The 24,657-nt window shown below is 44.6% G+C and overlaps 1 protein-coding gene across 1 annotated transcript in view; it reads left to right on the plus strand.

Annotated features, from left to right (window-relative positions):
* Nucleotides 1-405: 405 nt before the first annotated feature.
* The window catches only part of RASSF3 (Ras association domain family member 3), a 75,702-nt gene continuing 51,450 nt past the window's right edge, over nt 406-24,657 (plus strand). The window contains exon 1 of the mRNA XM_037140314.2: nt 406-727. Within this exon, the coding sequence (XP_036996209.2) occupies nt 617-727 (111 nt within the window). The 5' untranslated portion in view covers nt 406-616. The remainder of the gene's footprint in view (nt 728-24,657) is intronic.

Here is a 24,657-nt window from a genome sequence, read left to right on the forward strand (position 1 = left end):
TTTCATTTGAATAAACTCAACCCTGTTGTTAGCTCGCCGCTCGCTCATCACTGCTAATATCCAACCCTCCCGGAGGGGCGAGCCGCGTGAGAGTTCAGCTCCGAGCGCAACCGCTGCAGGACGCCCGAGGGTCTGGGGGCCCCTTGGCCGGGCAGTCTCCTCCTCCCGCCGGACTCCGGGAGGGGGCGGTGGACTGATCACAGAAGACTTAGAAGTTTCCAGGAGGTTGGGGAAACCACCCGGAACACAGTCCCAGTACAACATTCCTCGAACGGGGCTTTTCACGTTCTTTACCGCAAGTAGGGCGGGGAACCCGTGCCTACCTGCGGCCGTGAGGGGGCGTGACCGGAGCCTCCCCGGGAGCGGATCTCGGGGCGGGGCCCTGGGAGGCGGGGTCGCCGGGCGCTCCGAGGCCGGGCGGCGCCAGGAGCCCTGCGAGGAGGCGGCAGGAGGGGCCGGCACCGACGGATTGAGCGGCGGTCACAGCTGCAGCAGGACTGCGGGTCGGCGGCTCTGGGCCGCGCGCCGGGAACCTCACGGGGTGGGCGGGCGCGGCGCCCCCTGCCTGGCCACCTGCGCCCGGGGGAGGCGGCCCGCGCGCGACGGGACCAGCAGCATGAGCAGCGGCTACAGCAGCCTGGAGGAGGACTCCGAGGACTTCTTCTTCACCGCCAGGACCTCCTTCTTCAGGAGAGCGCCCCAGGGCAAGCCCCGCGCGGGCCAGCAAGTGAGTGGTGAGCGCGGCGGGCGCTGCAGCCCCAGTCCCACAGCGCCCGGGTGTCCGTGGGCTGTAGGACCCCCGATGCCACGTGTCTCCGCGGGGCGGGGTTGCTCGTGGGGAACGAGGAGGGGGCCAGGGAGAAGCGGCTTCTTTTCGGATCCCTTGAGTTTGTGCACGTGGGCTCGTGCTGGGGGCGCCCGGGGCCAGGGAAGGAGGAGGAAGGGCGGGGAGGCTGAGGGCTGGCTCCTGCCTTCCGCGCCAGGCGGCCTCTGCCGCTCGGCTTCGGCGGCCGGCTGCCGGGGGGGCGGGGGGGGCGGGGGGGCAGTTCTCAGCGAGGAGGCGTCTCATGGCCACTCCGGGCGTTTTCCCTGCCACCCGGGACGCCCTTAGCGCCCACGTAGAGTCAACGGTCGGGTCCCCTCCCTGACCCTCTGCGTTGGTCAATTCAGCGGCCTGTGGCCCCCTGAGAGGCTTGGAGGGCAGTGTAATAGCAAGGAGTGGCGGTGGCGACCCGGCCTTCTATCTTCTTTCTTCCCGGTCCCCGCGCCTCTGGGTGGGGAGGAGGCGCTAAGAGAAACTCCGGGCCTGACGATAGTAGGCGCTCACTAAATCTGAGTTGCGACTATCGAGGTTCTGCATTTCCTGTGAAGTTTATAGGTGCCTCGAATCTGTTTTGCAAACAAGTTTCTGTGATAGGTAAATGCTAGCAGGCGAGAGCTGAGCTTTAGGCCGGTTTCTTCCTTTTTAGGAGGAAGCATGCCGTGGGAAGCCTGACTTGGGAAAAGATGGCCAGGGAACTTGGGCCAGTTTTGCCGTCCGTGGCCGTGTTTTGCAGAGAGGCTTTCCTGAAACGGGGCAGTTGGGCTGGACCTCTAACTCTGGCGCTTGAGTCCGCGGCCTCCTGGTCCTGGAGCCACACCAGGAAGCCGCGCCAACCCAGCCAGGCTCACATCAGATTAGAGACGTCTGTAATGGAACAAATTGGTTGCTCTTAAAAAAAGAAAAAGAAGAAGGCGTGCACGAAACATTGCTATCAAACTTAGTCCTGGAGACTTGGAAGCAAAGAAAATCGTTCAGGGCTGGATGATGAGTTATGGGAGGGGCGAGGACCACGTAATTGCGAAGGTTTCCTTGCCAGACTTTTCAATTTCTTTAACCACTTTCTGAGGCCAGATTTCTTTTTATGATTCGGAAGTCCTAGTCTTTTCAACCTCTTAACTCCCAAACCAGTAGAAGGAGGAGAAGGGCTCGTGGAGGGCAAGAGTGGAGTCGTGTACCCTTTTTCAATAGCAGGCGACCCAGAGTGGAATCTTGGTGCTGTACTTGCCCCCTCTTTATTTCTAAGGTTCAAGGCCACACTATGTTTACTAGTCACATCAAGCGGTGTCTTAGTTATCTCGGCTTGCCATAACAAATACCATGGCCTAGGTGACTTAAATACTTGTTTCTCACAGTTCTGAAGGCCAGCAGTTTGGAGATCTGGGAGCCCACATGATTGGGTTCCAGGACTTCCTGGCTGGTAGACAGCTGATTTCTTGCAGTGTCCTCACCTGGAGCAAGGCCTATCTCTCTTCCTCTTATAAGGACACTAATCCCACGGAGGCCACCCTCATGACCTAATTACCTCCCAAAGGCACCCCCTCCAAATGTTCTCACACTAGGGCTTGCTTCTCCATATGAATTTTGAGCAGTCACAAATATTCACTCCCAAACAGGTGATCTTGTGTTTTCAGTAGAGTGTATTCTAATGATGAGAGTTTGCTGTGAAGTTTGGGAATCAGAAATACCCTTCTTACCCATGGGTTACAGAAGAATTGCATTTCTTTGTGCTTTTTTCACTCTGACTTTCTTTCTTGGCTTCTCCCTTCTTTTTCTCCACTTTGTATTTTTATTTTTCCACTTATGTTCCTTTCACCATTCGACACCTTGACTAGAACTTGTCAGAGATGGTGCTGGTTTGAAGTCTATTCCAGATTGGTGGCTAGTGATCTCCAGAAAACTTGCTGGTTCTTGGATTTTCCAGGTATAAGATGTTCTGTCACAAGGGCCTAAGTATCCAGCTTGGAATGGTGTGAGAATGCATTAGTACTTTAAATATTTAAAAAAATATGCTTTTGTCAATTTATTACAGGTACAATACAATATTTGTGTTATACTATTTTATATAATATTCATCTAGATGTGTTATGCTCATATAATATGAATTTAGCATTTAAACTCTGTCTAACATTATATGTATTTGGAAGTGTTTTTGCTGAAAATCAGGACAGTCAGACCTAGTTCTTTGCTTGACGAGCTTAATCTGTGTTTTCTAAAGCCTGTGTATTTTCCCGTCTGACATGACACATGCAGAATGCTAAATGATAGGACTTAATTTGCTGAGTGGAGAACATATTCTAAACTCTGAATTTTAGTAGGTATTTTAGTTTATTTAAAGAATTGATTGAGTCCTTTAAATTCCTGGTGATATTTGTGAGTTAAGGAAGTAAACTTTATAAAGCAAGGCACTCTTTTTTTTTTTTTTAAGACTTTATTTATTTATTTTTAGAGAGAGGGGAAGGGAGGGAGAAGGAGCAGTGAAACATCAGTGTGTGGTTGCCTCTCACATACCCTCTGCTGGGGACCTGGCCTGCAACCCAGGCATGTGCCCTGACTGGGAATCAAACCTGTGACCCTTTGCTTTGCAGGCCAGTGCTCAATCCACTGAGCCACACCAGTCAGGGCAGCAAGGCACTCTTAAATACAGGACATCTTTCCCTAAGGTTAGAGAAACCTTGTTCACTTTAGCACGCTGGCAATGGTAAGAATAAGGTGAGCACTCTGACATTAAGTGCAAGTAGTGAAATTTATCTTTTTTCTCTACGGAGGCGGAAAGAGAGGTGTCGCCATAAGGATCTATTATCCATAATAGTGATTTTTTTTGGTGCTGGATCACCTGGTGGAAAGGATGGGAACGTGTAGTTTTAGAACTCTCGAAAATATCCAGAGAAAGCAAGCTGTTTGTGGTAAATGCAGGATGGGGAGAAGAGGGGAGGGGTAAGAAATGTCTTTCTTCTTTTGCCAGGCAAAGGAACATAGCCCAATGATTTTCTGTCTCCAACAATAACAAAAAAGCTTTACAAATATAAAGCAACTGTTACCATTTTCTTATTTTATGGCGGTACTCTCTCTTTTTTTTAAGTAACAGGGTTGAAAACTGGTAGGGCGGATATAAAGGGAATAAGCCATATATCCTGTTTGTGAAGGAGTGTCATGTTCATTGCTGTATTCACAGGGCTCTACTCAGTACCTGACACAGTGATTGGTTGGTGAATACAGTATTAGTTGAATGAATGAATGCTTTTTTCATTTGTTAATAATTGGCTTTTTACAGGTTTTAAAATGTATCATAGTCTTAAGATTTTCCCAGGGACCCTCAGGGGTGTTAATGTGATAAAAGGTAAGGCCTTGTTAAGTGATTTGACTAAGGGGCCACAGTTAGGGGAAAGGCTGGAACTCAGGTTTTCTGACACATTCCACTTTCCTTTTTGTTTCTTCTTGGTTATAAAAATAATTAAAAAACTTCACCCTGGCTGGTGTGGCTCAGTGGGTTGAGCACCAGCCTGCAACCAAAAGGTTGTAGGTTTGATTCTCAATCAGGGCGCCATGCCTTGGTTGCGGGCCAGGTCCCCAGTAGGGGGTGCGTGAGAGGCGACCACGAACTGATGTTTCTCTCCCTCTCTCCCTCCATTCCTCTCTCTCTAAAAATAAATAAATCCTTGGCCCTGGCTGGTGTAGTTCAGTGGATTGAGCATGGGCCTGTGAAGCAAAGGGTCGCTGGTTCAATTCCCAGTCAGGGCACATGCCTGGGTTGTAGGCCAGGTCCCCAGTAGGGGACACATAAGAGGCAACCCACACATTGATGTTTCTCTCCCACTCTTTCTCCTTCCCTTCCCCTCTCTCTAAAAGTAAATAAATAAAATATTAAATAAAAAGAAATAAATCTTTAAAATTTTTTAAAATTTTGATTTTTTCCTTTACAAATATGGACATCTGTGATTTAGGAATTTCTTAAAATGCTGACCCCCCCTTCCTGCATGCATCTTCATTACAGTGTTAATAACTTATACTTGTGTGTAGACTGTATTGTTTCAAGCAGAACCAAGAATGTGGGTAGTTCCGTAATTCATAATTTTCTGAGTTTTAATAAAATCAAACTACCTGTAAGTACAGGATGCGTTAAACTTCCAAGAGTAGAAATTGATCAAAATTATTAATCTGTTGGAGCACATTTTATTCCATATCTAGGGTGATCACCTTTCTTCCTGAGCCTTTAATGGTTTATAGGAATAAGGAGATGAGACACCTATTTTTGCTTTAGAAGTAGATTACTTAAAGGTCAAGAGGCTTTTTGTTTGTTTGTTTTATGGTATACTCGAATTAAAAATTTGTTTCTAAATTATATTATTTTAAAAATTTTTTATTGAATTTACTGAGGTGACATTAGTTAATAAAATTATGTAGGTGTATTATTCAGGTGTACTGTTCTATAACACATCGTCTGCATGTCGTATTGTGTGCTCGCCACCCAGAGTCAAGTCTCCTCTGTCACCATTTATCCCCCTTTACCCTCTTTTACCTCCCTCCATCCAAGAGGTCTTGAAACACTTGAAATTGTCTTCTGAACCACTTATACTTTTTTACTTTTATTATTCCACTCACACTTTTTAAAAAGTTACACTGAAGAATGGTTTAATAAGGCAGGTCTGTGAGACTCTACATAACAGGCTTCAGGTTTGCCCTATGGATTCTCCCCTTACTTTAATTTAAATATTTTTGCAGCTCTCTGTTTGGTTCTGTGTCTTAATGCTAGAATCAACAGTAATAAGTTACACTGTTCTATTCAGCATTTCTGTTAGAAGTTTTGATGATATTTTACAACATCAAAAGTATTTTGGCTATATGAACTTTTTTAATCTCTATATTATTATCATTTTTTCCCACTTTCTATTTTGTTTATTTGGGTCCTCTCTTTTTTTCCTTGGTGACTCCGGTTAAAGTTTATCAATTTTATTTGTGTTTTCTAAGAACAAGCTTTTAGTTTCATTGATCTTTTGTATTTTTGGTGGGGGTTCTGTTGTTTATTTCTGCTCTGATCTTTATTTCCTTCTTTCTACTCACTTTGGGTTTTGCTTGTTATTTTTCTAGTTCCTTTAGGTATAAGGATAGATTGTTTATTTGAGATTTTTTTTTGTTTCTTGAGGTAGGCTATGAATTTCCCTCTTAGAATTGCTTTGGCTGTGTCCCATAAATTCTTGGGTTGTTGTGTTTTCATTTGTCTCAAGGTATCTTTTGATTTCTCCCTTGATCTTGTTAGCCCATTGATTGTTTAGTATGTTACTTAGCCTCCATATGTTTTCTTCAGTTTTTTTCTTGTAATTGATTTCTAGTTTTATACCATCGTGATTGGAGAAGATGTATATAATTTCAGTGTGCTTAAATTTGTTGATACTTGTTTTGTGGCCTGGTAATGTGGTCTGTTCTGGAAGATGTTCCATGTATTCTTGAAAAGAATGTATATTATGTTTTAGAGTAAAATACTCTAAAAATATGAATTAAATCTATCTGATCTAATGTGTCATTTAAGGCCACTGTTCCCCTGTTGGTTTTCCATCTGGATGATTATCTGTTGATGTCACTGGGGTGTTCAAGTTCCCTACTATGACTCTTCCTGTCAGTCTTCCCCTTTATGTCCATCAATATTTGCTCGACGTGTTGATGTGCTTCTACATTGGGTGCATAAATGTTTACAAGGGTGATAGTCTCCTATTGGGTCAATACCTCTCATTCCGAAATGTCCTTCTTTATGTCATTACATATAGCCTTTGTTTTAAAGTCCGTTGCGTCTGATATAAGTATTGCTACCCCAGTTTTTGTTGTTGCTGTTTCCATTTGCATGATAGGTCGTTTCCATCCCTTTACTTTCAGTCTGTGTGTGTCTTTTGATCTGAAGTGGGTTAATCCCCTTATTGAATATAAACAGTCCCAACAGTCCTTTTGCTTGGTGCATGGTGATCTGCACATCTCATCACTGTGTCTGATATATTGTGTTCTTATTTTTTAACTGTCACTTTTTGCAGATGACATGATTTTTCTAGGTGTTTATTTATTTTTAGAGAGAGGGAAGAGAGGGAGAAAGAGAGCAAGATAAACATTGATGTGTGAGACAAACGTCAGTTGGTTGCCTCTTGCACGAACCCCAGTTGGGTATCAGGCCCACAACCCAGACATGTGCTCCGATCAGGAATTGAACTGGCGACCTTTTGCTTCTCGGGATGGTGCTCAATCAGCTGAGCCACACTATCAGGGCTCTCTTACATAGTATTGTGTTCTTACATAGTATATTGATCCATGGAATATTGTGTTTGTGTGAGCAGGACTCACAAAGACTCATTCCTTTAACTGAATCTCAAGAGAAAATTACTCACCTATGTCATACATCCTCATATGTGAACAATACACTCTTTACTCCCTTTTTTTCTTCTGGTTAACTCAGAAGATTTGGAATTATTTGGAAAGCAGTGTCACAAAATATTTATGAAAGGAAAAGCTAAAAATATCTAATAATGTGGTTATTCTTTTTAGACTTCCTTTGGCAGTCAGTGCCTGTCATAAATGTAAACATTCATTTTCTGGGAGAAAAAAATGCGCCTGACCAAATGCTTTGTACTGTGGCTTGATCACCAGCTCTTCTCAGCCCTGAGCAAGCAGCTCTCGCTTACCCCGACTTCCCACATAAAGTGGCTGTCTTTTGATACAGGCCCCAGTCTGAGGCTTGCTCAAGCCCAAGGCCATCAGCTAGCCTGGCTCCTCTTCAGAAGGGCTGATAAAAAGACCCAGGGGGATGTATGAATGATAGATGCATGCAGAGGAGCTACTTATTTAATTAAAGGACATATCTTAGGTAGTTTAGCCGATGGTGTCCTTGTCTTATTGGAGAGCTAATATACAGGGGTGGGTGGCAGTAGCTTTACAGTTGTGAGTACACGAAACACATTTTATTCTTGTATTATTTACTGTATTATTTTCCATACTAACAACTGTAAACCTACTTTTGCCCACTCTGCACATTGCCTTGTAATACAGGCAGTGTATTATGAGGCCCAGCTCTCAGGTGCAACAACATTTAAATAACAGCATGTAATAAGGACTCTCGTCCCACTAGATTTCTCTTGGTTCCTTTCAAGTTATTACCCATCACAGAATTTGGACCTGAAATTAATTGTCTCACTTTTTCTTCACATGTCAACTTACATGACACCTTCTTAGAGAAGTTTTCCTGAACCATGCCCTGTGCTTTTCCTTCATAGCAAAAATGATAATTTGTGATTACATCTTATTTAAGGAGGATTGAGAGTAGCATGTCTATTGACACATAAAATAAATGCCTGGTACATAGTAGGCAAATGAAAGCCCACTCTTTATGAATTGATGTCCTAGTACTTGGTACTCTTACTTTTCCTTTATACACAAATGTACACAAATTTTCGCCACATGCAAGTAGACCCTAAGTCTCCACAGTATCTTATATGTAGTAGTCATTTAAAAAAGGACCGTGTGTAGCTCTGGCAGGTGTGGCTCGGTTGGAACCTCGTCTTGTGAACTGAAAGGTTGCGGGTTTGGTCCCTGGTCAGGGACCGTACACTGAAGCTGCAGGTTCCAGCTCAGGTCAGGCGTGTGTGGGAGGTGACCAATCGATGTTTCTCTCTCTCCTTTCCTCTCTAAAAGCAGTGAAAAAATAAAAAATGTCCTTGGGCGAGGATTTAAAATATCACTTTGTCTAATTCTCCTTTATTTTAAGAAAGACCACTGTTCATTTGTGCACCCAGCGATTTATTGAGTTCTCACTCTGCCCCCCACACGTAAGCGTGGCTCTGGGGACAGAGCAGTGAGCAAAATGAAGCTCTTGGCCTCATGTAGTCATATTTTTAAAAAGCTCATTGAGTAGACAATACATCTCTCTAATTTTCCTTTAAAGAGCTTGCTCCTTTAGTGGTGAAAAGGGGCCTTTTCACTGTTCAGTTCTTCAGAAGCACACCCTGTGTACAGAGTGGTGTGGAAATGTTGGCTGAGACGTTTATCCCTGAAAAACCCGTCACATTTCCCTGTTGACACCTGTCCTGAAATTGCAGGTGAGTGTGCTCCAGCAGAAACATGGTCATGCTGAACGACATCAGATGCATTCAACAGAGTGGCAGTCCAGCCGGAGTCTCCCCATCTCTTGGGACGAGGTTAATTTTCCAGGCTTCTCCTCTTAGTTCACTTAGTTCTGGCTTGGCTGTCACTGGCTAGGCCAACAGTTTTGGTTTACTTGTTAATTTTTTTTTAAGGGGAGGAGGATGGAGATACGCTAAGAAGGATGCCTGAGTTCATAAAAAATGATTAAAATGAAATACATGTAAAAAGGTCACAAGTGACTCTGAAATAGAAGTGACCATTATGCTAAAGCCATCTGTCCATCAGGGTGGACGCCAGCCACAGGTGGTGACTGCGCCTTTTAAGTGTGGCTGGCCCAAATGGAGGGGTATGCTGTGAGTTCGAAATACACAGTGTAGTTCTAAGACAAAGGGAAGAGACTTACCCAATATATCAAATAATTTAAAGACATTGATTACATGTTAAAACGATATTTTGGATATCTGAGTTGAATGAAATTCATTTTTACCTGTTTATATTTTTTTAAGGTTTTATTTATTTGTTTTCAGACAGAGGGGCAGGGAGGGAGAAAGAGAGGGAGAGAAATGTCAATGTGTGGTTGCTGCTCACGTGGCCCCCCACTGGGCACCTGGCCCACAACCCAGGCAAGTGCCTTGACTGGGAATCAAACCAGTGACCCTTTGGTTTGCAGCTCATGCTCAATCCACTGAGCTACACCAGCCAGGGCTTACCTGTTTATTTTTTAACGTGGCTATTGGAAAATTGGAAATCACACAGGTGGCTCACACTGTATTTCTGTTGGACAACAGTTTACTAAAACAGAGCAGCTAGCTCTTGCTGTTTGGGGTTGAAGCTCCATCATCTAGATGGGCTGCAGGTGGATGGCTGGCTGGAGGGCGTGCCCACGAGGTGGGCTGGGCTGCTTTTTCTTTGTGAACGGGAACTTGCCCTTTACTGTTGGGAATAGTTTCTTCTCAGCCTAGATTGGGTCACACATACCAGCAGCATCTTGGGGGTTGTGAAACCTGTGTGGGGGGAGCTTCCCTTTTTCACACTGAGCTGATGGGATAAAACTACACTGCATTCAAACTGCAACTTCGCCCTCAGTGTACAGAGAAGAGGGCTCATTATGTCACAGAGTATTAAAACAGCAAGAGAAATAGGTACTTTCTGGCCGGTAATTGCTTACTGCTGCTACATGATTTAGTCAGCTAAGAATAATTTACTAATTACACATTGCAGCACTCAGTTCTTTTTCCAGATGCTAAACAAAGTGAGATAATTAGAGGACGAAACAGGATGAATTTGGGAATTGGAGACCAGAAGAATAGATTTAGAAGCTCTTGGATTTAAGAGACTTAGAATGTAATCAGCAAGTGTTTTCATGAAATCAATGCCAGTTGGGCGAAGGTTGTATGCATGTTGAGATTGTGAAGTTAGTTTTCTGAATTCATTTCCTGGGTATGTATTGAATACAACAATGTGCAAACCGGTGCTAGGAATTTGGTGAACAAAACAGACTGAAACCTGCTCTCATGGAAGTTAGTTAGTAGTCTGTGTAGACCATCTTTCATCTGTTGTAAAGAGCAAAACCTTAGTTAAAAATTTGGCTCCCATCTAAAAATTTGAGTAATTTCTCATAAGCATACTCTTCACCCCCCACCCGTGAAGGACTTTGAGTAGTTAAAGCAATATGCTCTTAAAAGTTTTGTAACAACACGATTGCTATAAAAATCACATCACAGTCTGGGAGAAAATGGTTCATTATCTTACTATCCTAATCCAAATAGAATTTTGTGGAATTGTTTCCTAGTTTTTTTTTCCTTTGTTTTACATGTGTATAATCATACTGTACTGGTATGTACATAACAATATACATAACAAAATTTGCCATCTTCACCATTGTTAAGAGTGCAGGTCACTGGGGTTAAAGTGCGTGTACATTGTTGTGCATCCAGTCTCCAGGAACTTTCCCATTTTGGAAAACTTCAGACTACCCATTAAACATTCCCCATTAACATTCCCCATTTCTCTCCCATCCTGCTCCTGGCACTACCACCCGTCTTTCTGTTTCTGTGAGTTTGACTATTCTAGATATCGAATATAAGTGAAATCGTACAGCGTTGGCCTCTTTTATAACTGGCTTATTTCACTCAAGGTTCGTCCATGTTGCAGTGTGGGTCATAATTTCCTTCCTTTGAGTGTGAGTAATAGTCCACTCTATGTACATAACACATTTTGTTCATCCATTTGTCAGTCAGTGGACTTGAGTAACGTCCACCTTTTGGCTACAGAGAATGATGCCTCTGTGTACATGTACAAGTAACTTTTAGAGATCTTGCTTTAATTCTTTCAGATATAGATCCAAAAGTGGCATTGCTGAATCATGTAGTAACTCTGTTTATATTTGCTGAGGAATATCATACTAGTGAATTCGAATCCTATTTATTTATTTATTTAATCCTCACCCGAGGATATATTTATTGATTGTAGAGAGTGACAGCGGGGGGAGAGACAGACGTCCATCTGGATCTCCTGTCTCCTGTGTGTGCCCGACTTGGGGACCCGGGAATCAAACCCACAGCTTTTTGGCGTATGGTTTGACACTCCAACGGACTGAGCCACTGGGCCAGGGCTGAATCCTGCTACTTCAACTTAGAACTATGAGGTGTTGTTGCTGCATGATGTCAGCTATCATTTTTAGGTCCACATTGTATTTTCTGCAGCAGGCATTATTCACCACATATTGGAAAACTTGGATGTTTCTAATTTTTGCTACTGTGCATAACACTCTAGCGAACATCCTGGATTCGTCTTTTTAGGAGAGATGTACAGAGTGGGATTTTACTGAACATGAGGCTCTGGCCATTTTTGTGGCTCTAGGGCTATATATTTAAATAGTGCATGCACCCTTAGCTCCATTGCATATAGTCATTAAAATAGAGGGGAAGCTTCATAAAGGTGCCTCATTGTTACCTAACTTGCATTCCTTTCATTAACAGTGAATCTAATATTTTTGTACTTCGAAGTGGATCTTCCTCTTGGTGGGAGCATTGTTTGTGCATGGCCTTGACCATGTGTCCGTTAGGCAGATGGAAATCTTGAGAGCACTGCTCTTGAGTGCTATGCGTACATGTTTAGCTCAGTAGACGCTTCCCCTTTTTTGCGGTCAGCTCAACTTCGGGTTATTTATTATTTTTTTGCTTACTCTGTACCTAAGGGACATTACACATGCTGGCATTTTGAAATAACTTCCAGTGTGTTTCAGGCTGACATCACTGAACCAAGGAGCAAAATACTTGTTAGTCCTGCAATTATGGTGCCGGAAGGGCCTTGCTAGGAGAGCATCAGCGTCCTGTGCCTCATACCGTGGGATGCAGAGGGCGGGAGTGGATGATGTGTCTCTTACTAAGCATGCAAGGAAGGGGTGACTGGAAGTGCCCATTTGCCTTTGATTTTCACTGGGTTTAGTGCCAGTTTTCCACCCACCGTGGTAGAAGTTGGAGGAACCTAAGTTGCCTTATAAATAGACTGGGGTGGTAGGACAAACAATTATAAGCTGCAACTGCCAAGAGGGTATTTCTACTACTTACTTATAAGCTCATTGTTTTTTGTTGAAAAATTGCAAGTAGACGGGCTCTGGCATTGCTGTGTATTTTAAGGCCGGCCTCTGACGAAAGTTGTTGCTTAATCTCCTTCTCCGAGTAACTCCTAGTTTGCCCTCATTTAACTAGCTCCTTATGGTTGTTTAATGAAGTGAATCTGTTAAAAGGATGTGAAGGGTTATTTCTGACTTTAGATCCTTGATAAACTCTCCTATCTTGGAATTCTTAGACAAGCTTATGCTGAAAATTTACCACAAATGTTTGTTTTGAGGAATATTCTTTGACATTTTGCCAGTTAAGGCATAGAAATTTATGTGTATATGAGAGTTCTCAAACAGCAAAACAAACAAAAACAAAGAAATCTTACAGACACAGAGAGCAACGTAGCTGCATGCATATTGGAGGGGGAAGAATACCGACACTAAAATGAACTGAACATTCCATAGTGTTTTACAGTTAGTGGAACATTCCAAGGGAATTAAAATTCACTTGATTTCTTGGACTCTGAGTTCAGTGCAGCACTGAGATCAAAATGAAACTCACAGAAGCTTTAATCGGTTTTCGCTTTAATCGGTTTAGGCTGAAGCAGACCCAGGTTCATTGGCACAGCAAAGGTGAATTTAGGGGTGCTGGACTGTTGTCAGTGATTTCCTTAAGGTCTGTTTCTGTTTATTTTAAACAGGCTTGTAGGTTGCTTTTTTTTTTTTTTGCCTATTGTCCTTTGAGGGGGAGGTATTGCCCTTTTAGATCTCTCTGACGTTTGAAAGTCCCTTCCTTGATGAGCAGCGGTGGCGGTGCATGTGACGTGGCACAGCTGGCACGAGTGTGGTGCTGCTGCTGTGCGGGGTGGGGCTTGTTTCCCGGCTGTTCAGTCCGTCTCTGCTAAAAGTTTGTCCTGTAAACTGTGCCCCAAGCACGATCATTCCTGCTGCCTGGGGAGAGGATCAGAAGGTAGATCACGCAGGGGAAGGGGGGTAGGCATCCTTTCAAAAAGGCAAACCTAACATCAGTATCATCAGATCAACTTACAGTTCATTCCCTCCCTGGCTGGTGTGGCTCAGTTGGTTGGAGCACTGTTCTGTAACCCCTAGGTTGTGGGTTTGAGCCCTGGTCCAGGTGTGTGTGGGAGGCAACCAGTTGATGCTTCTCTCTTTCATCGACATTTCTCTCCCTTCCCCTCTCTCTTCCTCTCTCTCTAAAAGCAATGAAGAAAAATGTCCTTGGGTAAGAATTAAAAAAAAATCTTTCCCCGCAGAGGTACTATACTAATTAATTTTGAATCCCCTTACGGTGGATTTTGCTATCTTGAGGTGAGGGCTAAAAACTCTCTTATTGTTGAGAAAAAGAAAGGGAACTGGATTTCGTAATGGCCTAATGGGTGTGTACACTTAATAACTGACAACTGACTGCAGGCCGCTGTGCTGTTATAAGGCAGTTTGAGTTACATTAGTGCTGTTACCTGGGGCCAGTCATTGCACCTCTTTAAGTCTCAATTTCCTCATCTGTAAAGTAGCAGCATGCCTGTCAAATAATAAGCAGTAACAGATACTAGTAACTGTTATGTTTCAAAGGTTGTACTATATATGATCACATACTTTTCATTTCAGGGTGCTAGGCTGAATGGAGAACTGACAGGTTGAGAGATTTGAAGTGAACTAACAATCTGTCAAAGAATAAAAGGATGGCAGGAAATTAGGTTGCATCTCTTTGGCTTAAGTGACCGAAATGAATTGGGAATCTCAATGTAATTGATCCAGAAGGAGTGTCAGTCAGTCCTGGAGCTTATTTTTCTTTCTATTTCTTTTTCTCTCTCATCTCACTTTCTCTCTCATCTCTCTCTGTGTCTCTGTGTCTCTGTCTCTCTTTCTGTCTCTCATCTGTCTGTGTTTCTGTCTCTCTCTGCCTCTCTGGACTGAATCTGTGGTGCCTTTGTTTTCTGATAAAGGGGCTTTGTCCTTCTGGCCAAGCCTGAGGCCACTTATCAAAGTGTTCACCAACTTCTGAATGAGCAGGCATGTTGAAAGTGTGGCTCTTTTGCCCAGCCCAGTATTTTATGTATTGAATATAAATTAACATATTATATGAACGTTTCTTTTTCTTCCCCAACTTCCTCTCTTTCCCTCTCTTATCTGTCTCTGGCTGTAGGATTTTGGCTGCAGTTTTGCCCAAGGCTGCTGGCTTGCCTGGTGACAAGTTCTGCTTCCTGGGGACTTTCCTTTTTCCTCCAGAAGGTTTAGATCACCTTGTGGTCATTGTTTAGGGACTTAGTCACCATCTTGTTTCTGGTTTTTGTAGGATCAAATAAATCCAATGAGGTAATTTAAGGGAGCTGTGTAACACACTGCAAAGGGAGATGCTGTGGCTGCCCAGCCCAGTTCCACGCGAGGTGGCGGCCTTCTCGGGCCGGGGTCCTCCGTCCACAGAGTGCCTATCTCTTGGATAAGGATTTCAGCCTTGTTGGGCACATCCACGGTGCGGAAGCAAGCTTGCTTATGCAAAATTTGAATGCAGGCATTAAAGAAGCTCAGTGAGTCCTGCAGTCCGTTTGGCCAACTCTTCAGAGTTCATTTATGCCCTGTGAAACTGGTGTGAGTGTTGGAGTCTGGTGAGAAACCTCCCCCGGCAAGCCACGCGAGCCCCCTGGGGTTTGCTGTCCCTCTTCGCTGCCAGCCTCCCTTTCCTTGGACTGGGTGTCTCAACAATAAATTGGTTGTCTAAAGCTGGCTTTATATTCTGAATGCCATTGTGAATGTTTTTAATCCCTTAAAAACATTAAAAGAAAGATTTTATTTATTTTCAGAGAGGGGGGAAGGGAGAGAAACAACCATGTGCAAGAGAAACATCAGTTGGCTGCCTCCTGCATGCACCACCTGGGACCTGACCTGCAGCCCAGGCGTGGGCCCCGAGTGGGAATCCCACAGGGGCCCTTTGCTTTGTGCGACAGTCCCCAACCCAGTGTCTCTTGTAAATTGACGATCAATTCTTAGCCTGCAGTAATATTGGAGCTGACGCTTATTTGATAAATAATTGTTGAAAATGAGCTATTTCCTGCCCTGGCTGGTGTAGCTCTGGATTGAGTATGGGCCTGCGAATCAGAGGATCATGGTTCAATTCCTAGTCAGGCCACATGCCTGGGTTGCAGGCCAGGTCCCAGCAGGGGACACAGGAGAGGCAACTGCACATTGATGTTTCTCTCCCTCTCTCCTTCCCTTCCCCTCTAAAGATAAATAAATAAAATCTTTAAAGAAAAAGAAAATGAGCTATTCCCCGATCTCATTCTTGTATGTTTATCTCTATGTGCATTGTAGTGGTTTGTGTTTGGGGGACCTGAGCAGTTCTACCCAAGCAGCAAGTTTAAACTGCTTGATGACTCGACTTGTGTGGTGGACGAAGCCCTCGGGTGCCTTGGAGAGAGATGACAGTCCAGCTCATAGTCGGGCGCATCGGGGGCTTGAGCAAATTCAGTTTGCGCCTTCCAGGTCATCCTGCCTGTGCGCTTCCCGAGGGCAGACCCCGTCTGTCCCCTTCACCACCGCATCCTCACTGCCGGCGCGTCGGGTGCAGGGCACAGGAGGGGGCCGTCGATATTCAATATTCGATAATTGATCACTAAATCTCCATTTGATCAGACTTGCATCAGCATTATAGTCAAAAAGAAGTTGGTTCAAGGCAGTGAAGCAGATTTCTTTTGGTTTCAGGGGGAGTAATAATACAATAAAACAATGGTAATAGATTCTGCATCATGTGAAAGGGGGACCTGAAGGGGACATGGAACGTGTTTGGGGTCAGGGATGTGGAGACCTGGGTCCTAGGCCTGGTCCTTTGTTAACTAGCAGAGGTAACTCTGGAGAATTACTGAACCGCTTTGGGCTTGTTTCTTCCTCAGAGGTCCTGTCCAGCTCTCTGACAGATTTATTCTGGACGTGAATTCCTGATTGGGGGAAAAAGCAACAGAGATAAGGCTTTGAAAGGGATTCCCTGAAATGTATTAAGATGCCAAATGAGTTTGTTTGGAAGCAGCTAGCTTAGGTCCTATCTGGTTGGATGGGGTTCAACTTAACTGAATTGATTAGTCACTGGCATTTGAGAAATAAGTATAACATGTAACATTATTTTTTTTCCTAAAGAGGGAATGTCTTAGGAAAGAAATCAAGGGAGTATTGAATTCATCCACGTACAGTGCCAACAAGAATGGGTTTCATGCAACCAAAGGGAACACTTAAATGTTCTGAACTTTCATGTTGCAGGAGTTACTAATGTCATGTCCAGGAGTGCTGAAGAAAGAGCCCGCCAGCAGCGTGACAGCCCTCAGGCACAGGGCAGGATGGGTGCCCGAGAGTCAGCCACCTCCGAGAGTCAGCCGCTGACCGGGAAGGCAGTGCAGTGAGGAAACTGCGCCGCCTGGAAGCCGCGCTGCGGGGCGGGGCGGCATTTGGGAGTGCAGAATTACTCATCTCCTTTGGAAGCTTCAAATTTTTTTCTTTTTAGCGCCTCCTTTAATCCAGCTGGTCTGCATGTACCCTTGCTCAGTAAATGTTCTTAGAAAACTTCTTTAGCAAGGTAAATTCCATTATAAAACATCAGGGCCTATTGTCTAATCCAACCTACCCAGACGTGAGTGAGGCTTCCAGCGGCCGCCGCCCACCCTCACACAGTCAGCCTGTTCCCGATCCCAGAATACCCACCCAGCTCAGGCCCATTTCTTATCATGTCTTGTCCTCTGGTTGCTACAGGTACATTTTAGTGTTGTCCTCCTCATATAAATGAAAGTTCTTAAGGGTTAGGGACCTTCAGTTCATAGAGGCCATGTCATATGACTCTTGAGTGTGATGATTAACTCGACTCATTATTGAGACATTGTCTTTTCTGAGAATTATTTTTAATAGAAGCCACTTATTTAGAACTTTCATCTGTTTCAAATTTCATATGTACTTCAGGGGCTATTTCAGCAGGACCCTAAGAGGAAAGATGTTTCTTCAAAATTGGCCTTTTAAACATTTGAGAGATTATCAATACTTTAAAAGGACATAACATTAACTCCAAAGAAATAGACTAGCTGGAACGGCTCCTTTTAACCTTAGAGTCTGAAGTTTTCTGCTGTTCTTTTAACCAGATGGAACACGCTTAAATGCATCGTTATACGAAGTTTTGTTTTCAGCCATGGAGATCATAAAAAATTATTTTTCTAGTGACTCCAGTTCTAAACCGTATCCCTGTATCCCTGAGAAATGTGGTGCATTTTAGATTTGGAAAATGAGTGATGTGCTCATAGGAAGGGATGGCTGATTTAACTTGCTCCTTCCATTTTACATTCATTTGAATTTGCACTGTTGGCCACATGAAAATGAGTGTCGTGTCAAAATGGCTGAGGTGAGCTATGGTGTCGCGTTGGTGTTTTGAGTGAAGCGAAGCACTGAGTGTCCAGATCCTAAATGTGGCAGCTCTTAAACAGGATTTGAATTCTCTCTGAAGTCACACACAGGCATTCCATTCATTAAGGCACTTACTGGTTTTTAAGAATTAGAGTGAACAGAAGGGAACATGTGGGCTGAGCTGTAAAGTAATAGATTTCCCCCAGGTGTAGAATTTGTCACCAAAAAAGATAAAAACATAAAGTGGAAAACCTGCGTGGAAGTGGTGAGCCTTCCTTGTGGCTGTCAGAACACACATCCAACCTGTCCATCCGGCCGGCCATGGCCGTTCAGTTGCTAGGCGGGGAGGAAGGCGGTGAGAGTGGGGGTCCAGCGACGAGGGGCCAGGTTGGACGTACCGGTGAACTGGGAGGGTCTGGTAGCGATGAGCGTGGGGGTTGGGGTGGAGAGAGAGGCGTCAGGGTGAATCAAGGGTTTCTGGTGTGGGTGGCGGGAAGGATGATGCTGTCACTCACAAAGAAAGGGAACATAGAAGAAAGATACGATTTGGGAGGGAAGGTAGGTTCAGACAATGTATTCATTCCAGGCAGTAAGTAAATACCGAATGAATAAATGAATGCCATTTAAAGGGTAGGCATTCATTCATTCGTGTGTCCCTGGCGATAGCCAAGGTAAGTGGGTAGGGAGGCAGGAAGAAAACCAGGAAAGAGTGGATGTCCTGCGAGCCGAGGTGGGGGCCCACATCAAGAACAAGGCCTTGGTCAGTGGGAAAAGTGCTGCAGAAAAGCCAAGAAGTCCAGCCATTGCTGGGAGGGCGGTCTCTGGAGAGCTTGAGAAGAGTCTCCTCAGTGAGCTGGAGGTGGAGAGCCCAAGGGCAGCGGGGAGAGGAGTGAATGGCTGCAGAGGAAAGGGGGAAAGTGAGTGTAGGCTGCTCCTCCCAGAGGCTGGGGAGGAAGGATGGTGTGATAAAGGAAGGGGGCCATGAGGTGGAGGGAGGTTGTATGGAGTTGTCATCATTTTTAGATGAGAGACGGGAGTGGAAAGAAAGAGCAGGTGTGTTGGGAGTGAGGATACAGGTGAAGGACAGGGGACTGTTGAAGAAGGCTGCCTTTCCAAAGGGAAGAATGGGCAATTCTACAGGGTCTTTGAAGAATGGGCATGGTGTGGGGTTGCAGGGGTTGAATCTGGAAACACGTACATGGTCCAAGGGGTGGTAGGTGACAAGGAGTTTGATGAGTGGACGTTGATGGAGGGGGTGGGTGTGTGTACGTGTGTGGAGAGAAACCCACAGAGGCAGAAGAGGGAGCAAAGGTGTTTCCAGAGAACCAGCTGGTGTTGTGGGTGGAGCAAATGGTATCACCCTGTGGGTGTGGCGTGGTAAGGAGGAGCCATGGGGGGGGAAGTAATGTGGTCAGATCTGTGATTTTGAAACCAGTAGCAGTTTATGGCAGAGTTAGAGGGAGGCAGGGCTGTTCTTTGGGAGGCTGTTGCAGTGACTGGGCCGAAGGTCCTTAGGGCTAGAAATGGGGCAGCTGCTGTGGGAGAGATGAGGATTCCAGAAGTTGAGTGGGCAGAGTGGCATCTGACGGGCCGGTGTGGGGAGGGAGAAGAGGGAAGAGGAGAAGGAAGTGTGGGAGGTACCTGGGAGGGCAGGGTGCCATGGGGGAAGTAGAGGACCGGGGGCGGGGGGGGGGGGGGCAGCAGGCCTAGTGGGGCAGCGCAGCTCACTCCTGGGCACGTTTACAGAACGTTCGGGAGGCACTCAGCCGGCACCCGGAATCGGGGGTCTGAACCTCAGGAGAAGTGGCTGGAGCAAGAACAAAGGTTTGTAGCATGAGCTCATCATCCTTGAATTGGAAGCCCTTAAGATTTATTTGAAGGAACAAGAGAAAAATAAATCTTGATGTGACTATGGACTGTAAAAGTAAACTTCTCAAACCATTTCAGTATATTTTTAACTTTTTTAGAACAAAGCCTTTGATGAGCAGAATGTGGATATGCATGCATCCCACCAGCCAAATTGCTGAAAATTAACACGACAAGAAGATGTTAGGAAATAAATTCAATGAGATTCCATAGAAGTGCTGTCTGTTATTTTAATAGTTTTTTCTCTTGGGTTACAATCTGTTTCTTCAGTCCTTTTGTTTATTTATTTTTTGATAAGAGACTTCAGAGGACTGGTGGGGACTAGCTGATTGTATTTTTGCAGTCTTTGAAGATGAGATATACTGTGTTGAATGTGGTATCATCGCACTTTTAAAAAAGATTTTATTTATTTTTGGAGAGAGGGGAAGGAGAAAAAGAGGGAAACATCAGTGTGTGGTTGCCTCTCCAGCGCCTCCTACTGGAGACCTGACCCGCAACCCATACCCGTGCCCTGAATGGGGATCAAACTGCAGACCCTTTGGTTCGCAGGCTGACATCAGTCCACTGAGCCACACCAGCCAGGGCAGTATCATTGCATTTTATTCCCTGACTTCGGCACCAGTGGATACCTAGTAATTCGATATTTTAATGCAGTGTCCAGAGAAGAATGAAAAAAAGAAAACCAAACCCAAAGTACCCTGGTCGGTGTAGCTCACTGGATTGAGCGTGGGCCTGCAAAACAAAAGGTTGCAGGTTTGATTCCCAGTCAGGGCACATGCCTGGGTTGTGGACCGGGTTCCCACCAAGAGGGATGCAAGTGGCAACCACACATTGATGTTTCTCTCCCTCTCTTTCTCCTTCCCTTCCCCTCTCTCTAAAAATAAAATAAATAAAATCTTAAAACAAAAAAACAAACCCAAAGTGGTTTATATTTCTTTTTGGGGAATAGGCTGATTGGAATTTGTGTTTAGCTGAATACTGATTTTGTAGAGCCTTGCTTTGGGATTGCCCATAAAATCTACTTTTTTCTGCCTTCCTTCCTAAAATGTATAGGCAGGTAACATTGCTGTTCTGTGGAAATGAGTACTTGAAACCTGTGGAACTTCCAGCACTTTGGTGGGTGTTCTGGAATTTGCGTAGGCAAATGAGTGTGAGTGTTCTCCCCAAACCTCTGCTGTTCTGTGTCAAACTGTCTCTACACTACCATTTCGATTTATGCTGTAGAAGAAAGGTTCCTCTTTCTGCTTCTATGGTATCAACATAGTTTATTGAGTGCCTGCTTTACTCCCAGCGCTTGGCTCTGAAGGTTCACAGAGGAACAAGCCAGTAAGTACCCTCTGCCCTCAAGAGCACGCCATCTTGTGGAAAGTGACAAAGAGCCATTGTGATATTGTGATTTATTACAGGAAATATATGTTCCTGGAACAAAACTTCAAAAACCCTTGAAATTTCCCAAGTGGTAAGGGTGATAAAAGTGAGAAGAGTGTCTTTTGGTATTCATAACAAGCCCCTTTCAACCACGCTTTAGTTTGTTAAATGAGGTGACTTTTGAAAACCCCTTGAGTATCAGGGGGCTGGTTGCCAGGGGAACCAGCCACGTGATTAGAGGACCTGGGGTGGGGATCAGAGATTGGGCTCCATCACCAGTGCCAGCGATTTAATCAATCGGGCCTGTGTCATGAAGCCTCCGTAGAAATGCTAGGTGATGGGTTGGCAGAGCTTCCTGGTTGGTGAGCATGTTGGGGTGCTGGCTGGGTGGCACACTGCGAGGACATGAAACTCTGAGCCCCTTCCTGAGTGCCTTACGGCCCAGGGATGTCCACCCTTTCCTTGTCTCTGGGCCACACTGAAGAAGAAGAGTTGTCTTGAGCCACACATTAAATACATTGCGACAGTAATCACACAAAAAAATCATAATGTTTTAAGTAAGTTTACGATTTTGTGTTGGGCCACATTCACAGCCGTCCTGGGCCGCACGTGGCCCGCAGGCCTCAGGTTGGACACCGCTGCTTATGCTGTATGTCTCTTCGTGGGCTGTTCCTCAGTTGCATCCTTCATAATAAGTGAGTCGTCGTAAGTTAAGCTGAGTTCTGTGAGCCATTCTAGCAAATGGTCAAACACGAACCGGGGGTCTTGGGACAGTTGCAAGGACAGGCGGCAACCTGGCCTTGCCATTGGCATCTGACGTGGCAAGCCAGGCAGGCTTGTGGGACGGAGCCCTTTGTTATTAACCTTTGGGGTCTGCGCTACCCCCTGGAAGGTGCTACTAGGACTGAATTATTGATAAACTGTGGGACAGCCAGGTTATATCTGCAGAGAATTGTTTGGTGTGGAGGGAAAACCTCACATATTTGGTGACAGAAGTGAAGTTTTGTGAGCCTGAATACAGAAAAAGTTTTATTTCAGCTGTAAGGCGTCCATCGTGGGCACACGCAGCAGAGGCACACTGTTGGAAACAGTGATGGCGCACGTTTGTGGTGCACTTACAAGGCGCGTTACCTTTGTAGGGTTAGTTCATCCTCACAGCCCCTCAGAGGAGCAGGCCAGGTTATTTATTCTCTTTGCATGGAAGAGGCGCAGAGAGGCTGGTAGACAGAGGAATGAGGATTAGCAACTGAGTGGTCAGGTTTGAGATGCCACACTCTCAAAGAGTGGGGGGGAGTGATGGTCTGTTTAGTGTGACTCTCCCACATTAACAGCACTCAGGATGAGGACCTGAGTGCATGGAGCTTGGGCTGGGGGTTGGGGGACCGTGGCAGGGAAATCATAAGGTTAAAAATGGAGCCTGGGTGGACTAGTGTGAAGTCAGGAGGTGGGAGGGGATGGTGGAGAGGGGATGAGGACCAGATTATGAAAATAATCATAAGGTTCCATGAAATCCCTAGAAATACGGTTTTGCACATATTGCATATTTACTGTGGGCATTCAGAAGCAGCCTAGGACATTTTAGTTTATAGCATTCTTATTTCCATACTGATTACATTCATTGTCATCTAAAAATGTGCATGTATGACATGGGTGGAAATTATGATGATTTACATTGGAAGTGGTTCACAATTCCAAGAAAATTGGGGATTTCTGCGAGGCTTATTGGAATTTAAAGAGCCATCTTTAATCAGTAGGCTTTGGAAATTTGTTTCAAGGAGTGGTAAATGGAGGCTTAGAAGCAGGTTATATATTGCTGCATTTTTGTTTTGCTCTGAAATCAGAAAGAAGATTTAAAGGACTTGGGTGTGTTTCAAAAATTGAAACAAGCGACTCACAGCCTCATTGATGCACTGAGTTTGCTCAGATGTTTGCAGCATTATTGAGCAGGGACTCTGTGCAGAGCTTAGTACCACGTAAGCTGGGTTTATTATGAGAGAATCCTGCTCCTTTCGTAAGGGATTCTCCGTGATTATATGGGGAGACCGACACACTCTGTTGCCATTTGTGGACCGTAACAGCTGTGTAATGAGTATAGAGCAACCCAGAAAAGATGAAGATAAATGCAGTTAGCAGACCCATAAAAATACCCCTGATTCATTCATGGGCAACTGTGGAGCAGTGGGCACCTGGAGACTGGGTAGAAAGAGGCACATCTAATTAGGAATGCCTCCTCAAGGTGGTAGAAGCTTGGCTCCGAGTGTCGGAAGGATAGAAGTTCAAACAGTGACTGAGCGCCTTTTATTTGAAAAGGTTTAGATGGGCTCAAAAATATGAGTTTCCTACACTTACTTCAGAAATGCCACATGCGTCTCTAAATAGGGATTATCTCTAGGGTTAGGTGGGCAGTGTGAGCAGTTACTTTCTAGAAGCACTGCACAGTACGTCCGTGAGATGGGGAGAGTTCTTAATTTAGGATGTCCCCTTCCGCTCTTTCTCTGTAGCTACCAAGTCAGGTATTTCTGCTAAAGAGTCTAAGGTTGTAATAAAAGGGATATTGTTTTTTGAACCTATTATATTGTCCAAAGTATAAATATGAATTTCTTGAAACAGGTCAAGACATCAAGAAAGAATATTGTAAAGTAATTCAGAATACCGAAATTACAAAAAGTATCATGAAACCTTTTTTGTTACATCAATTTAAAAGATAAAACATTGCGGGTGCCATCGAAGCCCTTGGAAGCGAAGCCCCTAGAATCCCTCCTGGGCCTCATTTCCTCCCTCTCCTTCTTCCCAGTACTTTTTAAAATGTTGCTGTCTGTGTATTTTATACTTGTGTTGCATGTGTTTGTGTAAACGATGATTAATAGTTGGTGTCATTTTGCTCCTTTTAACACTTGTAGAAGTGGTGTCATATTGCATGTTTTCTTCCTTCGGTCACTTGTGTTGCACAACCCTGTTTCTGAGGTTGATCCTTGTTTTCATTTATTCTTTTAAACTGCTGAACACACTACAGTGTATCCATTTTCCTGTTAATGTGCATTTAATCATTGTTTCCCCCCATTTTCCTCTGTAACAAACGATACTGCGGTAAACATTTTTACATTTTTACGTGTTTCCTTTTTTATATGTTTCCTTTCTGTGAGCCTTTCCGCGGGTTACACTCCCAGGAGTTGCTTAGCTCTAGGGACAGGAGTATATCTTCCTGTTGATTGGCCTTAGGTTACTTAGCACTTGCCTTAGGTGCTTTGGTTCCATCTTTAAAATGGGAAGCTTGAGGATTAAGCAATTATTTCTTTTTAACTTACATGCTTATGTTTTCTTGGAAAATAATGGAACTTTAATGGAACTATGAACACTTGTGATTTGGGGAAAAATGGAATACAGAATAAGCAGTGTATGTGTTCATGGTTGGTATGTCAAGTGATGGCCACTGGCGCCAGTTCAGTGCCAACAGGTGTCCCCGATTTGGGGTGTGGTGAAGAAGGAAACTTCATTCAATGCAAACGCTCCACTGCGACAGCAAGGCTGT

Source organism: Artibeus jamaicensis, unplaced genomic scaffold, assembly GCF_021234435.1.
Source record: "Artibeus jamaicensis isolate MK-2021 breed Jamaican fruit bat unplaced genomic scaffold, CSHL_Jam_final contig_233, whole genome shotgun sequence".
In the NCBI taxonomy this organism is placed as follows: Eukaryota; Metazoa; Chordata; class Mammalia; order Chiroptera; family Phyllostomidae; genus Artibeus; species Artibeus jamaicensis.